This window comes from Marmota marmota, unplaced genomic scaffold, assembly GCF_001458135.2.
Source record: "Marmota marmota marmota unplaced genomic scaffold, marMar, whole genome shotgun sequence".
NCBI lineage: Eukaryota > Metazoa > Chordata > Mammalia > Rodentia > Sciuridae > Marmota > Marmota marmota.
In genome coordinates, this window is record NW_025999949.1 from 21,961,988 (window position 1) to 21,981,108 (window position 19,121).

General features: G+C 34.5%; 1 protein-coding gene across 3 annotated transcripts in view; it reads left to right on the top strand.

Moving 5' to 3' along the window:
- Fam91a1 (family with sequence similarity 91 member A1) overlaps positions 1 to 16,380 on the top strand; it is a 39,592-nt gene extending 23,212 nt beyond the window's left edge. For all 3 annotated transcript variants that reach the window (XM_015486440.2, XM_048802089.1, XM_048802090.1), the window contains 8 exons: positions 317 to 451; positions 580 to 693; positions 4,941 to 5,013; positions 7,351 to 7,500; positions 9,372 to 9,476; positions 9,970 to 10,093; positions 11,187 to 11,256; positions 13,426 to 16,380. In XM_015486440.2, coding sequence (XP_015341926.1) covers positions 317 to 451; positions 580 to 693; positions 4,941 to 5,013; positions 7,351 to 7,500; positions 9,372 to 9,476; positions 9,970 to 10,093; positions 11,187 to 11,256; positions 13,426 to 13,611 — 957 coding nt within the window. In that variant the 3' untranslated portion in view covers positions 13,612 to 16,380. The remainder of the gene's footprint in view (positions 1 to 316; positions 452 to 579; positions 694 to 4,940; positions 5,014 to 7,350; positions 7,501 to 9,371; positions 9,477 to 9,969; positions 10,094 to 11,186; positions 11,257 to 13,425) is intronic.
- The last annotated feature ends 2,741 nt before the right edge of the window (positions 16,381 to 19,121 follow it).

The window sequence follows — 19,121 nt, forward strand, 5'->3', positions numbered from 1 at the left end:
AATTGCATCTATTGTATACTTAGCTAGGAAGTAGTTGTATTTTCAAAGAGTGGAGATATGGTGAAGGGGCGAAGCCCAGATTCAGACTTATACAGTCTGGTCTCTTAACTGCAGGGATAGGATGTGCCTTCTTAATTACAGTATAAAGCAAAATTATTTTAGTCAAACACTTAACATTTACTTTTATAAGGACAATGGCAATTAAAATTTATATGAGGCATTTGTTGTTTATAAGACTATTATTCTTGATCACTTGTGAAATTTGTTTTCTTTATATAAGTATTACAACTTGAGCTTACCTCTTTTATGATTGTAGCATATTGGACCAGCTATCCCAGAAGTCAGTTCTGTCTGGTTTAAACTGTACATTTACTTTATCACTGGGCAAGGACCACCATCTCTCTTACTGTCCAAAGGTACAAGACTTCGAAAACTCCCAGATATATTCCAGGTGTGTATGTGGGGTTTTTCTTAAAAATTTTAAGGGTAGAAATTGGTAAGCAGTATTATAGTTAACTTTAAATTTTTTTTTCTTATTTTTAACTGCCATTCTATCTTTTATTCATTTCTTTCCAATAGGGTTATGATCGATTACTCATAACATCTTGGGGTCACGATCCTGGGGTAGTTCCTACGTCAAATGTACTCACGATGTTGAATGATGCTTTAACACATTCTGCGGTTTTAATTCAGGTACACTTACATCATTTCAGAAAATTAATTTGGGATTTTTATTGTAAAGATCATAGTTTGCCTAGCTTTCTACTGAGTTTCAATCAGATATCAGTAATTCAGATTTATAAAGTTGAAACAGGGAATCAGATCTGGGTTTTAGTCCTGGTCCTTTGACATTATGGGGATGGAAGAAACGACATATGCTTTGAAGTTAGAGTCGGGTTTGAATTTTGACCTCACTTTTGCTAGCTCTGTGGCCAGCATCCTTTTTTAAATAATAGTTTTATGGAGATATAATTCATATACTATACAGTTTATGAATTTGAATTATACAATTCAGTCGTTTTTAGTATATTTACAGATATATGCAGTTGTTAATATATTCAGTTTTGGACATGTCCATTATCTCAGAAGTAAACTCTGTACCATTTAGTTATCATTCTCATATGTTCTTTTCCCCCTTACCCCTAAGTATAGCACAAATGTCTCTACAGATTGCCTACTCTTGAGTGTACATGTACATAGAATCGTAAATTTGTTTTGTGTGAGAAAGACACTGACTTTGATTTAGCATAATGTTTTCAAAGTTCATCATATTAAAGAATGTATCAGTTCTTTGTTCCTCTTTATGACTAAATTAATATTTCATTGTATGGATATACCACATTGATGGATAATTGGGTTTCTATCTTTTGGCTGTTGTGAGTAGTGCCGTTATACTAACTTGTGTACACATTTTATATGGACGTGTGTTTTGTTTCTCTTGGGTATATACCTTGGAGTGGAATTGCTGGGTCATGTGTTAATTCTGTGCTTAACCATTTAAGGAACTGCCTGCCAGAACAGACTGACCAAAGTATCTGTTCCAGTTTGCATTCCTACCACCACTTGATATTTATCTGGCTGTTTGGTCATAGCCACTATAGGGAGTGTGAAGTGGAGTATCATTACAATTTTGTTTTGTCATATCCTGATGACTAATAATGTCAAATCTCCTTTCATGTACTTCTTGGGCTATGTGACATTTTGGTAATACTCCTATATTTTATTTCCTTTCTATAAAATAAGAGATGGCAGTGTGTACTATATAATAACAAATAATAATAATAGCAGCCAGTGATGAGATGGGAAATGTACGCACATAGAGTTGTTGAGAGAATGAAATGAGAGTATGCATATGAAGTATGTAGTGTACTTTTTCATAACTGAAATCTCTAATTGAGATTTCACTAATTAGTTCAACTAGCAGTGGAATGTGCTAAATTCTGTGCTGCTTAATATGGATATGCAAACGAGACATCTTTTCCATCTTCAGCAATTTAAGTCTGGTGGGAAAAGTTGAATGATAAGTTTCAATTTATGCTTTGTGCTGAATAGAATTATCTCCATTGTTTAAAGGGAAGTACCTAATCCAGCCTTGGGAATTGGGGGCTAAGCTCCTTAGAGAATCGAGAGACAGGTAAGTATAAGAGGAGGATTTAAGAGAGCCAGGCTGGGCAGAGGGGTCAGCATGAATAAATCTCTCAGCAGGGAGGTTTCTTTTCCCCCCTTTATTAATGTTTCCCTAAGAACTAACATAGCACTGACTCCTCGTAGTTGCTCAATTAATGTTTGATGAATAAATGAATAGGGATATGAAGTGGCATAACTTATTCTGGGGTCTGCAAGTTGTTTGGTACTTTTGAGAGGTGGATTGGAGCATTTTAGGATCATAGTCAGAAATGAGTCTGGAGAAGCAGGCAAACCCTGGAGTATATCATGAATGTCCTGCTGTCGAGCTTAGGGTTTAGCCTATAGATTTGTGGCAGCACTTAAGAAGCAAGGAATTAACATCGTCAAGTGTATTTTAGGATTCAGCCTGGGAACCATACTGAGAATGGATGGACAGGGTGAAGACACCTGAAGCAAGAGGATAGATTAGGGTGGTGTGTAGCAGTTTAGTTAAGGGGTTAAGTCAGGGAAATGGTAAGAAACAAAAAGAAATAATGGGTTTAAGAACTACTACAAACAAATAGAAATGAGCAGATGTCTGAGAAGGCTGTGGGAAGAGGTGGAATGGTTCCCGGTTGGTAGGCTTGTGAAGGTACAAGGGTGCTGCTGATGCCACCACTCAAGAGAATACTGGAGGAAGAGCTGGTTTGTCGAAATTTAAAACATGTTACAAATTAATATTTTGATGGAAATTGTGATTTTATTTTTGGGCATGTTGTATATAAAGTGCCTGTTCAGGTGATAGAGGGGCAATTGGGGATAATCTGAAATTCAAACAAGGTTGGATGGGGAGGATGTCCTAGTGTCCATGTCTGCACATAGGTGGTGGTTAAACATCTGAGAGGATGAAATTAGCCAGAGAAAACATTTGGTAGGGGTGCTAGGGAGAGAGAACATAATGGAACTGGCTGGATGTGATCAGGGCAGACAGCCTGAATTCATATCTTGGTTCTACCACTTATTAGTCATGTGAGCAAGTTACATAACTTCCCTGAACTTTAGTGTCTTTACTTGTTGCCTGGAGATAACAAAGTCCATATCTTTATCAGATTGTTGAAAGAAATGGCTGAGATGGATAATTGACTAAATGCTTAGCGTGGTGCTTAGCTCACCGATGTGACTGCGGTGATAATGACAGTGGAAGTAGAGTGAGGGGGCAGTGGTGACCCATTACTCTTTTCTGTCACTTTTGATCAGCCATTCACTTTTTTGAGCCTTAGTTTTCCTTACCTATAAAACAAGGGGTGAGATTGCCCAGATCTATTCTATAGGCAGTAAGTTTTTAATAAGTCAAACTAAATTAATTCTTTGGCATGGAAAAACATGGATAGAAAAATATAACCAAATAAGTAAATGGCACCTGTTTTTAAAGCGTTCGTTAAACAATTGTGCTTTTGCTAAAAGAAAAAAAAAGAATGCCTCCTTTATTATATTTTACCGAAAATTTTCACCTTTTTGGAATTTTTTAAAAATTACAAATTAAGTTTTTTTTAATTAAAATCATTGCAATCACCCAGTTTAGGATTAAGTCATATATTTTATCAATAGGATGCAAAAGAGCTGTTAAATATATTCATACTGCTAAAATGAGTGTGCTTTCTCTTGGATATATCAGAGATTCCTCAGTTTTGAGGAATTGCATATAAGCAAAACTTTAAAACAAAATAACAAAATTCATATGAATAGTAATTGAATGTGATGGATGAAACTAAATTATAACATTGGAGTGGCATGGGTGGACAGATTTTTTTTAAGATAATTTTTTAATTTATAGTTCACATGCTTCAGAATAAAATACTAGATGGGCATGGTGGTACACACCTGTATTCCCAGCTACTCAGGAGGCTGAGGCAAGAGGATCACAAGTTCAAAGCCAGTCTCAGCAATTTATTGAGGCCCTAAGCAACTTAGTGAGACCCTGACTTAAAATAAAAAATAAAAAGGGCTAGGGATATGACTTAGTGGTTAACTGCCCCTGGGTTTTATACCGGGCATGCATAAACAAACAAACAAATACATACATACATACATACATACATATATACATAAATGCAAGCAAGCAACTAAAATGGGTACAAAGAAAGCCCCTTTTAATCCTGTCTACCCATTTTGCACTCATCTATCATTCATATAAGATAATCACATTTATTAGTTTCTATTGTGTCCTTCTTTTTGTAAATGTGAGTAATTATACACCAATGTTCTCCTTGCTTTTTCCATTTGCCATTAGATTTTCCCATTTTTAGTTCATAAAGGGCTTCCTCCTTTTTTTTAACAGCTGCATGAAAATATGTGCCATAATTTATTTAAACAGTTGGTGACCATTTTGTTCTTAATTATATGTAGTTATATTGTTGTATCAAGTGTCTTTGGCTATATGCCATTTCAGGGTAAGTTTTTGAGGTTTTTGTTCCTGTCTCTGGTATGCCATGTGACTGGGGATTCTTGCATTTCTTTCAGAACAACAGCTAACCTTGTGCTCATGCACTTTACCTCATTCATTCTTCATTTGATTCACACCTACCCGATTTATCTGTTAATTAGCCTCTGTTTTTTTCATGTGCTCAATTTGAGAAACATCGCCCTATATGTTCACATACACATAAGATTGTCATTGTTGGATGTAGAAAAATAAAAAATCATTGAAAGCATTCTGATGGAGTATTTATGTGGAAAATAGCATCATAGGACACAATCTTATTTATTGTTGTGTATCAGTGATTAGAAACGTAGGTTTCTTGTATACCTTTCAACTCTTGTTTCTTTATGTTTAGGGACATGGTTTGCATGGGATAGGAGAAACTGTCCATATACCGTTTCCATTTGATGAAACAGAACTGCAAGGAGGTACTCTTTGAATTGTATCCATTTGATTTTATCATTAATCATGTCAACTGTTTGATGGAAAACATGATGGAAAGTGAATTCTTAACATTTTTAAGTTCTAGATTTTTACCATTCTGCTATTTAAGCATATTGGAAAAGGTAGCTTTTTTGTCATGTGCTTTTTCCCTCGGAATTCATAGATGAAGATCCATTTAGTAGCTTTGAAAGAATATTAGGCTGTCTTGGAAGTGAAGAGAGTAAGTAGATATTTGCCTGGATGGAAGATTTTCTGTATGTTTTGCCTTTGAGGTTCCTTGAGAGGTTGTTTGAAGGTTGAGGGAGAAGCCAGAATTGGGGAATATTTTGTGCCTAAGAAGTTTATATTTTTTACCATGTGTTTGATACATTCTTTTTCAGAGACTCCTCAAAGTATTCAAAGCAGTTTTCAATGTCATTGGAAATCCAAACAATATACACTTATGGAGTGCTGCTAGAATTTTAATGCTTTTGTATTTTAATTTTAATCATTTAAAAATTTTAGATAGTTTTAAAATGGATGTTAATGAACATTTGTATAAATTTTATGGTATGCAGAGCACATGCATATATTTCTTTTAATTTTAGTATTTTTTTTTGCTATTAAATTTCATTTTTGGTACTAGAAGGGATTTGAGTGGATGCTGAGTTTGTGCTGAGTCAAGCTAGTGAGAAATAGAGGAGGAGACTTTGTTTATTATCTCTAGAATCGGATATAAGCTATAGTACATTTGATGGAAGATGCTCAGAAAATTTCTGTGAAAACAAATTCATCTGTCCTTTTGTAATATAGAAGATAACTTTTCTCTTTTGAATATTAAGAAATGATATGCAGATGTCCTCTGGTATCCGTGAAAGATTGGTTCCAAGAATCTACCCCCGCCACCCGCAGTCTCCAGATCCTCAAGTCCCTTATAGAAGATGTTTATAACTGGCACACATCTCCCAGCATATTCTAGATTATTTATAATATCTACTGCATTGTAGATGCTATGTAAATAGTTGTTATAGTGTTGTTTTTTTTTTTTTAAAGAATAGTGACCAAAAAAGTCGGTTCAATACAGCTGCAGCTTATTTTTCCCCAAATATTTTTGATCTTGGCTTGTTGAATTTGAGGATGCAGAATTCTCATATTCAGAGGATCAACTGTATTCAAAAGAAAAGTTCTATATGATTAAACCTTACACTTATATAGCACTTCTCTTTCCTGCTTCATGTAAAACTGTTGCATTGTAATCTGTTTTTCAGATTTTTAGAGCCATATTGCATGGATTTTAGAGAATAGTGAATAGTTCAAATAACTGAACTTATATTCCTAGAAGAACTTAATGTTCTTCTACAAAGTTAGTCATCACTTACTTTCCCCTCTTCTCCAAAGTAGGGGAAAGGAAGGAGAATTGTGTTAATATTGCCTTCCTTTTTATATGTTACCATGTTTGAAATTAAGATGCTTTCTTCTGCTTGTTGTGAATAAATGTGTATAAAATCTGGAGAATAGAGATTTCTTTCTCAAAATAGTCTCTATTCAGAAATGAATACTTCTCTGCATCTACCTTTTCTACTTAATCCTATAATACTTCATAAATTCTAAGGAAAAAATAATTGTTTACCTGGAGCTACAGGATAGTGACATATGGAAGGGACAGTAACAATAGGATCTTAAGTTTTATAAAATCTTAAGAACTGCTGGGGCTATAGCTCAGGGTAGAGTGCTTGCTTAGCATGTACAAGGCCTTGGGTTCAAACCCCACCACTAAAATATAAATGAATAGAAATAAATGGAAATTTAAAATTTCAAGAACTGATTAATGGGAATTTAAAGAAGAATATCTTTACACTTGGATATAGAGCATCTTTCTCATTTATTCATTCACATATTAATGAAAACTCAAGCTAATATCTAAATAATTTATCAGACATATGATTTCAAATATGATTTTAGTATAAATTTTTAAAAGAATATTCATATTTTTTAAAACCATAACTAATACTTAATATATTTCCTGATAAAAGCCCTCCAAATAAGTATTTGAAGCATAATAGAACTAAAAAGAGAAGACTAGCAAATTTGCCAGATTTCCTATTTTGCTTGCTTATTAGCAGGTAAATTGTTTTGCTATAGTAAATGTCTTTAGAAGATTGTAAACAATATGAAAAAGGTTTTTATTTTCTTACATTGAATTTTTAAAAATTGGATTCAGTCTTGATTGATTAAAGAATAAAAGTACTTCAAAAATTATTTAGGAAAGAAAAGTATCTTTAAGTGTTTGGTGTTATGTAATAGAACTGTTTACTAATGCAACATCATCTTTTTGTTCTTAGAATTTACTCGTGTCAATATGGGTGTTCATAAAGCATTACAAATATTAAGGAACAAAGTGGACTTGCAGCATTTCTGTGGATATATCACCATGTTGAATTCTTCTAGCCAACTTGCAAGTAGAAAACTCAGTGATGCTTCTGATGAGAGAGGTTAGCTAAGAATTGAGTTCTTTGAATTAAGATAACTGGTTTTAACACAATCTTAATATATAAAAAGCAGCAGACCTTTATGTGAATGTTGAATTGGTTAATGATATTCTGGATCATTATTTGGACAAACTTCAGTTGTTTAAGTGGAGAAAACACCAAGGTGCATAATTAAAGAAGTGATGCTCTCAGGTTGGAATACAGGGTGGCTGTTGGGCTTTAGCCCCTTACTGTCAGATCTGTGTTTATAGGCTTTGAATTAAGTTAGCCTCAGTGGGTAATGTTTCGAAATTCAAGTTATTTTGTAAAAACATTTTTAAAATTGACTTCGTAGTTAGTTTCCAAGTTCTGTGATTTGGATTTTAGAAGTATCTCTTATATTTATTTCTTTCCCTCTCTCTTCTTTTTTAATTCTCTGTAATTGCCAATCTAGTCTGGTTCTTGATACCATAAACCTGTATTGCACCATTTCCTGCTTAGCCTTCCTGTCCTATTTATATCTCCAATCCGTCTTGCATATTAACACCAGCTTATTATGCTATATTCTTTCTTTTTAATCTAAAAATCCATTTTCAAATCACCTTCTCCTGCTTACTGTTGTTTTTATGCTTTTATAATATTGGCTTGTATCTGGCTTTGGTTGCCATGGTGCCAGCTCTAGTCCATTCACTCTACAAGACCTTTCAATTCAAGTGTCTCTTATGGTTGAATCTGTTTAATTTAGTTTGAAATTTTGAGAAAATGTGATTGATTGCTACCCATCCAGATGTCTCCCCTTGAGTTAGATATCTACTCCTGGTCTATTATCTTTTGCCAAAGGCATTTCAACAACTGATCGCCAAATATTGCAGGGGCATTTTCCAGAGAAGAGGGCTTAGTCATTTCAGAGCTGTCATTTTTTATGTCATTCATTTCACAAAACAATGTAAGCAATAAATAACTTGTTTAAGAGCTGGAGATCTTATTTTAAGTGGTAAGTGAGAAGTTAAAAGACTGATGGGGGGACTGCTTAGAGGGCTGGCAGGAGTCAGAGAAGGTGTATCTCAGCCCAAGGTGCATTTTGAGCCATCAGGGAAGGTCTGTTAGAGTAGGGATAGTTGGAACAGAACTTTGAATTTTTTTTTTTGGAGGTGGCAGCCTTTCAGGCAGAGGGAATTAGAAAACAACAGTACCTTATTTTGGCCAAAAGAAAAGATTTGTTGGAGAAGAATAGAGAAGTAGGTCAGATGTAGGAGGATCTTATAAGCTAAAAGATGCAGGGAGTCTTAAAAAGAATTTTGAAGATGACTAATGTAATCAGATAACTCCACAGGTATGAAAATGACTTTAATAGTGACCTATGTGAAAATCTTGTGTTCTGCTTTTTGAATTTTGGTTTCTTTAGGCCAGGGTTTCTTACCCTTGGCATGGATTGCATTTTAAGCTGGATAATTCTTTGTGGTGGGGGTTGTATATGGTAGGATGTTTAACATCCATGAGTATCTACAGCATTGCTCCCATTGGGGATGGCCATGCTTGGCTCCAGACATGTTTTACAGGTTCAGAACCCCGACTTTAGACTAGTGATTCTTCATTCTTTCTCATCACCATGTCTATTGCCTGACGTCGTCGTCTTCTTCTTTTTTTTTTTTTAGAGAGAGAGAGAATTTTTTTTAATATTTATTTTTCAGTTTTCGGTGGACACAACATCTTTATTTTATTTTATGTGGTGTTGAGGATCGAACCCAGCGCCCCACGCATGCCAGGCAAGCGCGTTACCGCTTGAGCCACATCCTCAGCCCTTGCCTGAAGTCTTCTTTATGTTAGGATTGACTTATTGACAACTTCTGTTGACTACTAGAATCCTAATATTGTATATGGCCTTTAATTATAAGGAGATCCTGATTTGGCTTCTGGCTCAGATGTAAATGGCAGTACAGAATCATTTGAAATGGTCATTGAGGAAGCAACTGTAGATTCAGCAGTGAAACAAAACTCTGGTATGTCAAAAAAATTCTTTGCAATTTTATTAAACTAATTTCTGAGGCTTAATTTTTCTGTTGAGTCACTTGTATACTATTTGTTTTATTATCCACAATGGACTTTTAAACATGAATCTTCTAAAAAACATTTTTAAATTCAAGTAATTTTAAAATTATGACCTGAGAATAGTGACTTCAGTTTCATTATTCTTGCTGTAAATATTTTGATTCATTCTCTCATGCAGATATCTTTATGAGGCAAAAGACTGCTTTGAACATTTGATGAAAGTGTTGTGCCTTTCATCCCTAGACACATTTACATACTCAAAAGGCATACTTTTCTGTTTCAGATATTACTTGAGTCTCTTTGAGTCCCCCTCCCTTGCCAAGCCCTTGGTGCATATCACTGGGTGGAAGAAACCTAGGAACCTCAGATTAAAGAGCTACTGTTGCTCATACAGTATATATCAGTATTCGTGGTGTTAAGGATAAGTTTTGTATCTTTTTTAAGGTGCCACAACAGAAGCAGAGTGGGTTCCTCTTGAGTTGTGCTTTGGCATTCCACTGTTCAGTTCTGAATTAAACCGGAAAGTTTGTAAGAAAATTGCCACACATGGCCTCTGTAGAAAAGAAAGGTGAGGACATGTATTCACTGTCATCCTTTCATCTACTTGATTTGAAGCTGTTCTTCTACATGAATGTAGTAATTGCTCTATGTATTTATTGATTGAATAAAGATTGCTAGTTTAAAGATTTTGTTATACTTTTCAAAATTAGGTTTCATTATATCACAAATTAGTTAAAAGCAAACCTGTCATGTTTAGGTTAACTATATTTAGTTACCTGGATTTGGTGAGGGAGTGGTAAAAAGGGCATACTTATAGTGGAATATGAACTTATTTAAAATATATAGATGTCTTTAGAAAATTTATCTTGTGCTCTTTTAACACATACATGCTCAAATTATATTAATAATGATTGTCTTTTGTGGTGAAATTATGATGACTATCCCAAAATTTTTTGCTTTCTACCATTTTTTTGAAGTGAACATGTATGTTTTTTTTTCCTCTTTCCAAGAGACCACACAGGTTTTATTTCATTAAACTCTGATTCTTTGGGAGTGGTTGCTAGGTGGCAGTGCTGGAAGGGATAGCAGGAAAGAATACCACCGAGACCTATTGTCACAATGGATGACTTGGAAGGTGATAGCCACAGATCTCCCTGTTTTATTTAGGAAAACAAAATTTGATAACAGTTAATTTATTTAGATGGCTTAATGTAGCTTATATCAGAAAATTGAAAGTGCTCACCTGATAATTTCAACAGCGGTCTTCTGAAAATAACATACATGAATAAAAAGTGGAAATATTGTAAGATTTTTAAGATTTTCACCAATTTACAGATTTGAAGAATATTTCATGTGGGTAGCTTGCTGTGTTAAATCATCAGGCTTTTCCCCAGGTCATCCTTTAATGTTTGGAAATTTGAAGTGTGTGTCAGAGTTGGAAGTCCCTCAGAGTGCCTGCATCTTTATATAAAGATTACCCTATTACTGTCCTAATAGGCAAAAATATTATCGATGAAAATCACTGAAATTGTGTTTAAAAATTTTTAATAATTAATTAGAATGTATGTATATACATAAATGCATTTAAATTGCTGAATTATCTTGTGAAATTAGTTTGCCATTATATTTGCTTTGAACTTTTCTTTCCCTTTTTTTTTCAGCCTTCAAAATCTTTTGCATTCCAGTAGGAAACTCTCTCTACAAGTCCTTAACTTTGTTCACTCATTCCAGGTAACAAAAGCAATTTCTAAATGTTATCTATAGCCAGATGTGGTGGTGCACACCTGTAATCCCAGTGACCCAGGAGGCTGAGGCAGGAAGATTGCAAGTTTGAGACTAGCCTGGGAAATTTAGTGAGACCCTCTTCCCAATTAGAAAGGTCTGGTGTTGTAGTCTAGTCATAAACCACTCTTGAGTTCAGTCCCCAGAACCAAAATGAAAACCAAAATAACAGCCAAACAAATGGTATTTGTGAAAACTTTATAGTATTCATAGGACTTCCATATTTGTTTTTGAGTCTTCACAGCAGCAAGACATGAAATAAGTACTGATTCACTAATTTTACTTTTTAAACGAAGAGCCTTATATTCATGAAGTTCATTGACTGGCATATTTTATTGACCAGGTCTTTGTAAACTAAATCTTGCAGTGCTCCTCGCCAGTGCTACATTCTGCAGCAGTGTTTTAAGCATCTGCTGGGGCCTGCACACTGTGCCATATGCTGGGTGGGGTGAAATGCCTCTGTTTGTTGCAGCATTGGAGGCCAGTGCTGTGGATCTTGAGTCTTTCCTTAGGAAGGAAAGGTCATTCTAAACTTGATTTACAGACAGATTTTTAGAGTAAAATATTTCTGTTCATAACATGTGATCTAGCTTAGGAAATCAATATTTTTGGAATTTTATTTCATTCATTCATTTAGTCAATACTTGAATTTACCTTATGCCAGAGCCTTTTTCAGTGGTAGGCAAAAGTGATGTATAAGACTAATGATGAATGTAGTGTTGTGTGAGACAACAGTCAAGTAAACATTGAAATATGTAAGTAATTACAGATTCAATAAGTACTTTGAAGGAATCAGCCTATGATGGATGGTAAAGGAAGGCCTATTTTAAAGGGTGATAAGTAATATGTAAAATGAAATCTATAGGACGGAAAAGAGTATTCCAGTCAGAGCCTAGGAGACAGAGAGGTCCCATATCAGGAAAGTACTCAGTGCACAAGGAACAAAAGAAGGTCAGGGTGGCAGACACTTCATGAAGGAGGGCAAGTGGCAAGAGGTGAAGTGGAAGAGGAGAGCAGGGAGAGTGTGTTAAAGGATTTGTATTTTATGCAAAGTGCAAAGAGAAGTGATTAAGGGCTTTTATTCAGGGGAGAGACATTATTTCTGATTCAGTGTTGTAAAATGTGAGTTATCATTGGAAAGGCACAAGGGTAGAAGCAAGTTCAGTTCAGAGACTATGGTAATCTCCCAAGAGATGCTGACAGCTGAACATTGTTTTCACTGAACCAAACCAAACCAAACCAATTTTAGATGTAACTCTAATAAGGGATTGTTTATTATATGTGTATACTATTTTACCAATAAACCAAGTATATTATAAGAACACACAGAAGAGAAATTTTATAAGGATATAATAAATAGATGGAGAAATTCTGAAATTCTCTCAGTACTGTACTCCACTCCAGAGACCACTGGCCTTGGATGTGATGAATGAATAAAGTAAACTAATTTAGGATATATTCTAGAGATAGACTGGCAAAACTTGATGATGAATTTAATTTGAGAAAAAGTTTGAGGATGTGGAGGAAGGGAGCAATCAAGAACAATTCCCATATTTCTTGATTAGCTAAATGTGTAAAGAAGACTGGGAAAGAAGAGGTGAGAGAGATATGGAGAGTTCAGTTAGAGACATGGTCCGTGTGGAATGCATGGGAGATAGCTGAGAACACAGGTCAGATAGATGGAGGATTGAGCCTGGAGTTTGGGGGGAAGGTGGGTGAGAATATATCACTCTAAGAAACCTGGGAGTGCATGGATTGTGCTTAGTGCTGTAATGGGTTTTAGTGGTGATCTCCTACTAGGTTATACCTTGAGGTAGGTCCAGTGTTCCCAAAATTAACCTCTTCTTATCCCAGTCTAATAACATGTTATTTCTGTTTATTTCAAAGCATTCATTACAGTCTGACTTGTACTTTCATTTTTGTATAGATTAATTCCTTCCATGGATTATTTTGAGCTTGTAACATGATAGATCTTTCAATCTCCTGTCGTGGTTTATATTCCATGAATAGTTCTCAGCTAATCAAGATCCTTATTTCTCATTAGTTATAATTAAGTGCTTTTAATTTGGTTAAGTGGTTTTGGTAAAACTGAATTAATCTTGTTACTTGGTCTTTTAGGAAGGTGCTTCAACACTGGATATTCACACAGAGCCCAATTTTTCAAGTTTGCTTTCACCGTCATCCTATGTGGATATGGGAGTTCCACTTCCTGCAAAGAACTTAATATTTAAAGATGGCATCTTATCAGAATGGAGTGGACGGTCACCTTCCTCACTTCTTATTGCTAATCTTCATTTGCAATAATTTGATTACACCATATGTTGCTCTCACACTTCCAGCCTTTTTTCTTTCTTACTGTTAGCTTTATAGTGTCAGCTACTAAAAAGCATCCTGCTGCTGCAGTGCAATTCTTGCTTAACTAATATTAAAATTGGGGGAACATGTTCATGTTTTCTGACATGTTGTTCATTATTGCACATTTTATTGCAACAAAGTGCTTTTTAGCAGCCAGCACTGTATTTTTTACCTTGAGACAATCTGCATTTCTTTTATAATACTAATTATATACTTTATAGGCTTTATAATGACTGTTAAGTTTATAAACAGTCACTATGAATATTGCAATGGTAATTTTATATGTTAGTTTATCGGACATAAATCTTGTTTAATTTTATATTTTGTTACTGATACTTTAGGGGATCAAGGGAAGAGACATAACTCTTTCTCTGAAAAGCTTCTTGGTACTTAAAGTAGTGAAACTGTAAAACAGTAAACATCTGGTATTGAGAGGTGATATGATGGGGCATTAAGAATTCCTGTGGATGCTTGTAAATTATGTATATCAATTGGATATTGTTGAAGGTATGTAAACAGCGGCTATGTATAACTTAACCTTGATTCATAAGGTCTTAGGCTATGACTATTCATTGACATCTCATTAGAAGCTTTGGAAAACATTCTATTTTTAAACAGTGTTTATATGTGGACTTCTGTTGTCACTCACTTTGGGCTTTATATTTTCATAGAGTCTTTATGGAAAAATGGAATTTATTTTCCACTCATAGCTGAGACTGCTGCATGTTTTCACCTGATTTTTTGTTTTGTTTTGTAGCTTTACCAATGAATATTTTTGGAAATTGAATTTGATGTTTTCAAACTGAGGATTGTGAGTTTAGATTAGAATTACATACAAGAAGCTTTAAGGCTATGTCTTTGGATCAAAACACTTCATGATAAATCTATTGTGAAGGCATATTCTTAAGCAATCTGGATTTTTAAATTTCTGTTAGTAGTTTTGGAAGAAATGATAAGGAAAATTGAATAATTTCAAAGTGTTTCTTGAGTCATTGATTGTTTTAGCATCTCAAATGTTAATTAGAATAATTGGAATCACTTTTTAAAGACTTTTCAAGTTACCTTCCTTGGGAAGTTTGTGCAGTGTTATAGTTTAGCTTAGGCTCCTCTTATAGGATAATGGTTTTGCTAGTTTAAAACTGTAACCAAACTAACTGGTCAAATAACATATATCTAAAACACTTAAAATATTAGACAATTTTGGAATGTTAAAACCAAACTTTTTGTTGATGATTTTTGTTATTTATGGAACTAATATTTGTGTATTTAACATACTTCTGGAAATATATGCCTTTCTTAAAATTGTTAACCATGCATTTAATACCATGGCCTATCTATAGAATTAAATATTTTGGACCAGGTTACCTGTGGCACAGTCTTGCTGTGTTTGGGGTAAATACCATAATGTTTAATTTTCTACTTTGACTTCTAGAAGATAGAAACCATGTCTGTGTTTTGTGCGTCTATAAAAGGAGAACTACATACTAATATTAAAATAATTTCTTATGACTGTGAATCACTCATTTATTTTTCCAGTAATTGATATTGTACATTCCTAGTGCTATTAGTTAAGTATGTATGTATGTAACTTTTACAGTTTCAACTGAAAGTTGTAAGTATTTCTTTTGGTCAGGGCTCCTTAATCTCATTTTAATGTGTTTGAATTAACTGTAGTTATTTATTTTCGTGTTAACCATCTAAACCAACTGTAATGACATGTACACTAATAAAGAATTGAAAATTTGTAGTTGTTGACATTGAACCCAGTTGTTGCTGAATTGAAAGCTTAAAATATGGGAGTGATTTGCTGCAGTACTTCCTTTGAAAGAATGGAGGGAGAAGTAGAACCTAATAATGATCATGAACTTCAGGGAAAGTACTTGAGAGGACACGGGGTCCACTCTGGTTTCTTGTGTTCAGTGAGGACGGTGATCATCTGATTCCCAGCTGAAGACCTCTCATACTGTTTCAGAGAGAGAATTTGCATTTTTAGAGCTGTTAGCAAAATGTGAAATGCTGATGTTCCTGCTTAGCTGTATGAATGTAGCTTTGTTTCATTTATACATTGACTCATGTAAAGATACATCTCCTAAGTCTTATAAATGTTGATCCAGTTCAACAAAAAAGTAAACTTAAAATAATATAGACTTTGTTATTTGCCAAAGAAGATTCTTGAAAAATTTGTATCCTTTTTTTTTTTTGCAAATGTTTAAAGTAATTTCATTTGGCTTCATGCCACCTCCCCTCCTTTTCTCCCCTGCCCTTTACTGCCTCATGAACCATGGCAAACATTCTTTAGAAATGACAACGAAAATAGGGACTATCAAAAAGGGAATAGAACTTACTAGGGGAACAGTTTCACCTCTCCAGTGGGTCTAAAGAAATGCAACTTTATGTCACTTAAAAAATGCTATTGTCTGATTTCCTTATCTTCTTTCCTTTTTAAAGTCTGTATCAGATGATTTTTTTCATTTGTTTTCTGGGGAAATACTGGTTTCGTTTATTTTATGTTTGTTTTCTCTGCCATTCACGTTCCTTTTTTTATGTTTAGTGTTTCAGAAACAGTTTGTATTAAAAGATTTTAAAGTACCAAAACTGTAATAGTACAGTGGATTGTTTTCTGTTATGTTAATCTTATACAATGAAATGTATAAAGTGTTGTCAATTTGATTATTGACATATATAACATGTTTACAAATAAACTGTGGTGTTGATCAACTTGCTGTGAAGATGTATATAATCTTATGTAAGTTCCTTTCTTAAATATAGCCAAGCTGCCTATATCTTAATAACTTTTTATTTTGTAACAATTTCAGTAGTTTTTTGTACCCTTCCCTGAGCTTCCTCTAACATTAACACCTTATGTAAACAACAGCACAATTGGCAAAACTCAAAAGTTAACATGGCATTGAGTAAGCTACAGGCTTTACTGGCTCCTACCAGTTTCTCCACTGATGTCAGTCTCCTGTTCCAATGTCCAGGCCAGGATGCCTTGTTGGACCTCCTTTCTCCTAACATGACAGTTCCTGGGAAGAGTACTGATGAGCTGCCTGGGCTTGTTCCTCAGTGTGATTTCTCAGTGTGTTTTCTCAGGATGAGCTTGATGTTTTACCAGAGGTGATGCGCCCATCTCTGTATGTTATGTCAAGGGAGCAGTGATATTAATATTTGTTACTGGTGATGTTCCTTCATTGGTTAAAATGGTGGCTGCTAGCTTTTTACCACCGAAAGTTAACTATTTTCCCCCTGTTCATACTCTGTTCTTTGGAAGATGGTCATTAAGTCAAGCCCACACTGAAATGAAGGAAATTTAGCTCCACTTCCTAGAGGGGGAAATATTTATATATATTATTTAGAATACTTAAAAAAATATATATTTATTTTTTAGTTGTAGTTGGACACAATGCCTTTATTTTATCAACTTGCTGTGAAGATGTGTATAATCTTTACTTATTTTTATGTGGTGCTAAGGTTTGAACCCAGGGCCTCGCACATGCTAGGCAAGTGCTCTTCCACTGAGTCCCAGTCCCAGTCCCTAGAATATTTCTTTAAAGAAAATATATTTCTTCTGTTTTAAAATTTATTTGATCATATTTAATTTGTATGAGCTTATGGCTTTTTTTTTTTTTTTTCTCCTTGGGTTAAAATGCAGTACTATTGTCATTCTATTTGTTATGCATATTGTTTCAGTTTTGACCATAAGAGCTCTTGGAGGTTGGCTCCTAAATTTTTTAAACATAACTCTCCCTGCCCCCTGGTGTTTTTTTTTTTTTTTTTAATAACCATTTTCTTTCTGGTACCAGCCCTAGAATTAGCTGTGTCTTTGGAGATCTTTGGTTCCTTTTATTGGAAACTTATTTAGAAAGGAAGATCGGAGTAATGGGTGCACTTAGTGCTGTTGCCCTGTTATTGCTTCTAGGCCTTCTCAGTGAGTTTAACTAGGAAATAACAATATATATTCACTAGCCAGTATATTGGCACACATCTCTGTAATTATAAGTTCAAGATATTAGTATCTAAATTAAACACAAGATTATGCTGACCATAATCCAGTACCTCAAGTTTCATTCTAGCTTTACCTCTTTTCTTATTTCTTTGTCCAAGAGTAAAAAACTTGGCTCCTTTTAGCTACAGTTTCTATACTTTAGAATACTTAAATTGTACCTCTGTGAGAAAGATGATGATCAAATACAGCATTTAATTTTTTTTTTTTTTTTAATCGGGAGTGCAGGGTTCATTAACCTTATAGTATCTGGCCCAGACACCATTTTCCCAAGTAACTTGGTTTGGTTCCTTTTATTCCCCACTCCCTCCATTTAGGTTTGTCCCACATTCATGAAACAGATTCATTGGTTACAATATGTGTTCCATTTGGGATCCCCTGACAGTTGATCTTATTTATTCATATGGTAAAATTCATTCTTTATGGGCTTTGACAACTGCTGAGTTGTGTCTTAACACCCAAGTGCAGTACCATACACTTTCTATACAGTTACTGAACAGATTCATCATCCTAGAAAGTCCCCTTTGTACACAAGCTCTCCCCCAACCCCTGGCAACTACTTACTTGTTTTCCTATGCTACAGTTTTGCCTTTCCAGAATGTTTAGCCTCTTGTATAGCAAGATACATTTTAAATTTATCTCTTTTATGAATCAATTGCTTATCCTCTGTTGCTGAGTACTCCAACCTACAGATATATTAAGGTTTATCACTTGATATTCATGATGGGACTTTAACTTTTTTTAGATAAATACCTAGGAGTGGGATTGCTGAGTCATTTGGTAAGTGTATATTTAACTGTATAGAAAACTGCCAAACCATTCTCAAAGCGACTATCATTTTGCCTCTTATTAGCAGTGAATGAGTGTTCCTGTTGCAGTAGTATCTCATTGTGGTTGAAATGATGTTGTGTATCTTTTTTATACTTATTTGCCATCCATGCATCTTCTTTCATGAATTGTCTATGTGGATTGTTTATATTTTTTAAGTTGTGTTGTTGCCAGGTGCAGTGGTACACATCTGTAATCCTGGCTACTCAGGAAAATGAGGCAGGAGGATCACCAAGTTTAAGACCAGTTGGGGCAACTTAGATTCTATCTCAAAATAAAACAAAATGAGGTAGGCATGTAGCTCAATGGTAGAACACTTGCTTAGAATTATCAAAGCCTGGGCTTAATGTCCAGTACCACCACCACCACTTAAAAAAAAAAAAAGGTTGTTAAATTGTTGACTATTAGGAATTCAATATATGTTGTGAATAAGAGTCCTTAATAGGTATGTGTTTTTCAAATATTTATGTCCAGTCTAGATTGCCTTTAAATTCACTTAATAGTCCTATAGTCATATATAGTTAGTGTCTTTTGAAGAACAAATATTACTCATCACCATACCCAAGGCCATATGGATTTCCCCCATGTTTTCTTCTAAAAGTCTTTAGGTCTTAGATCATTTTACACT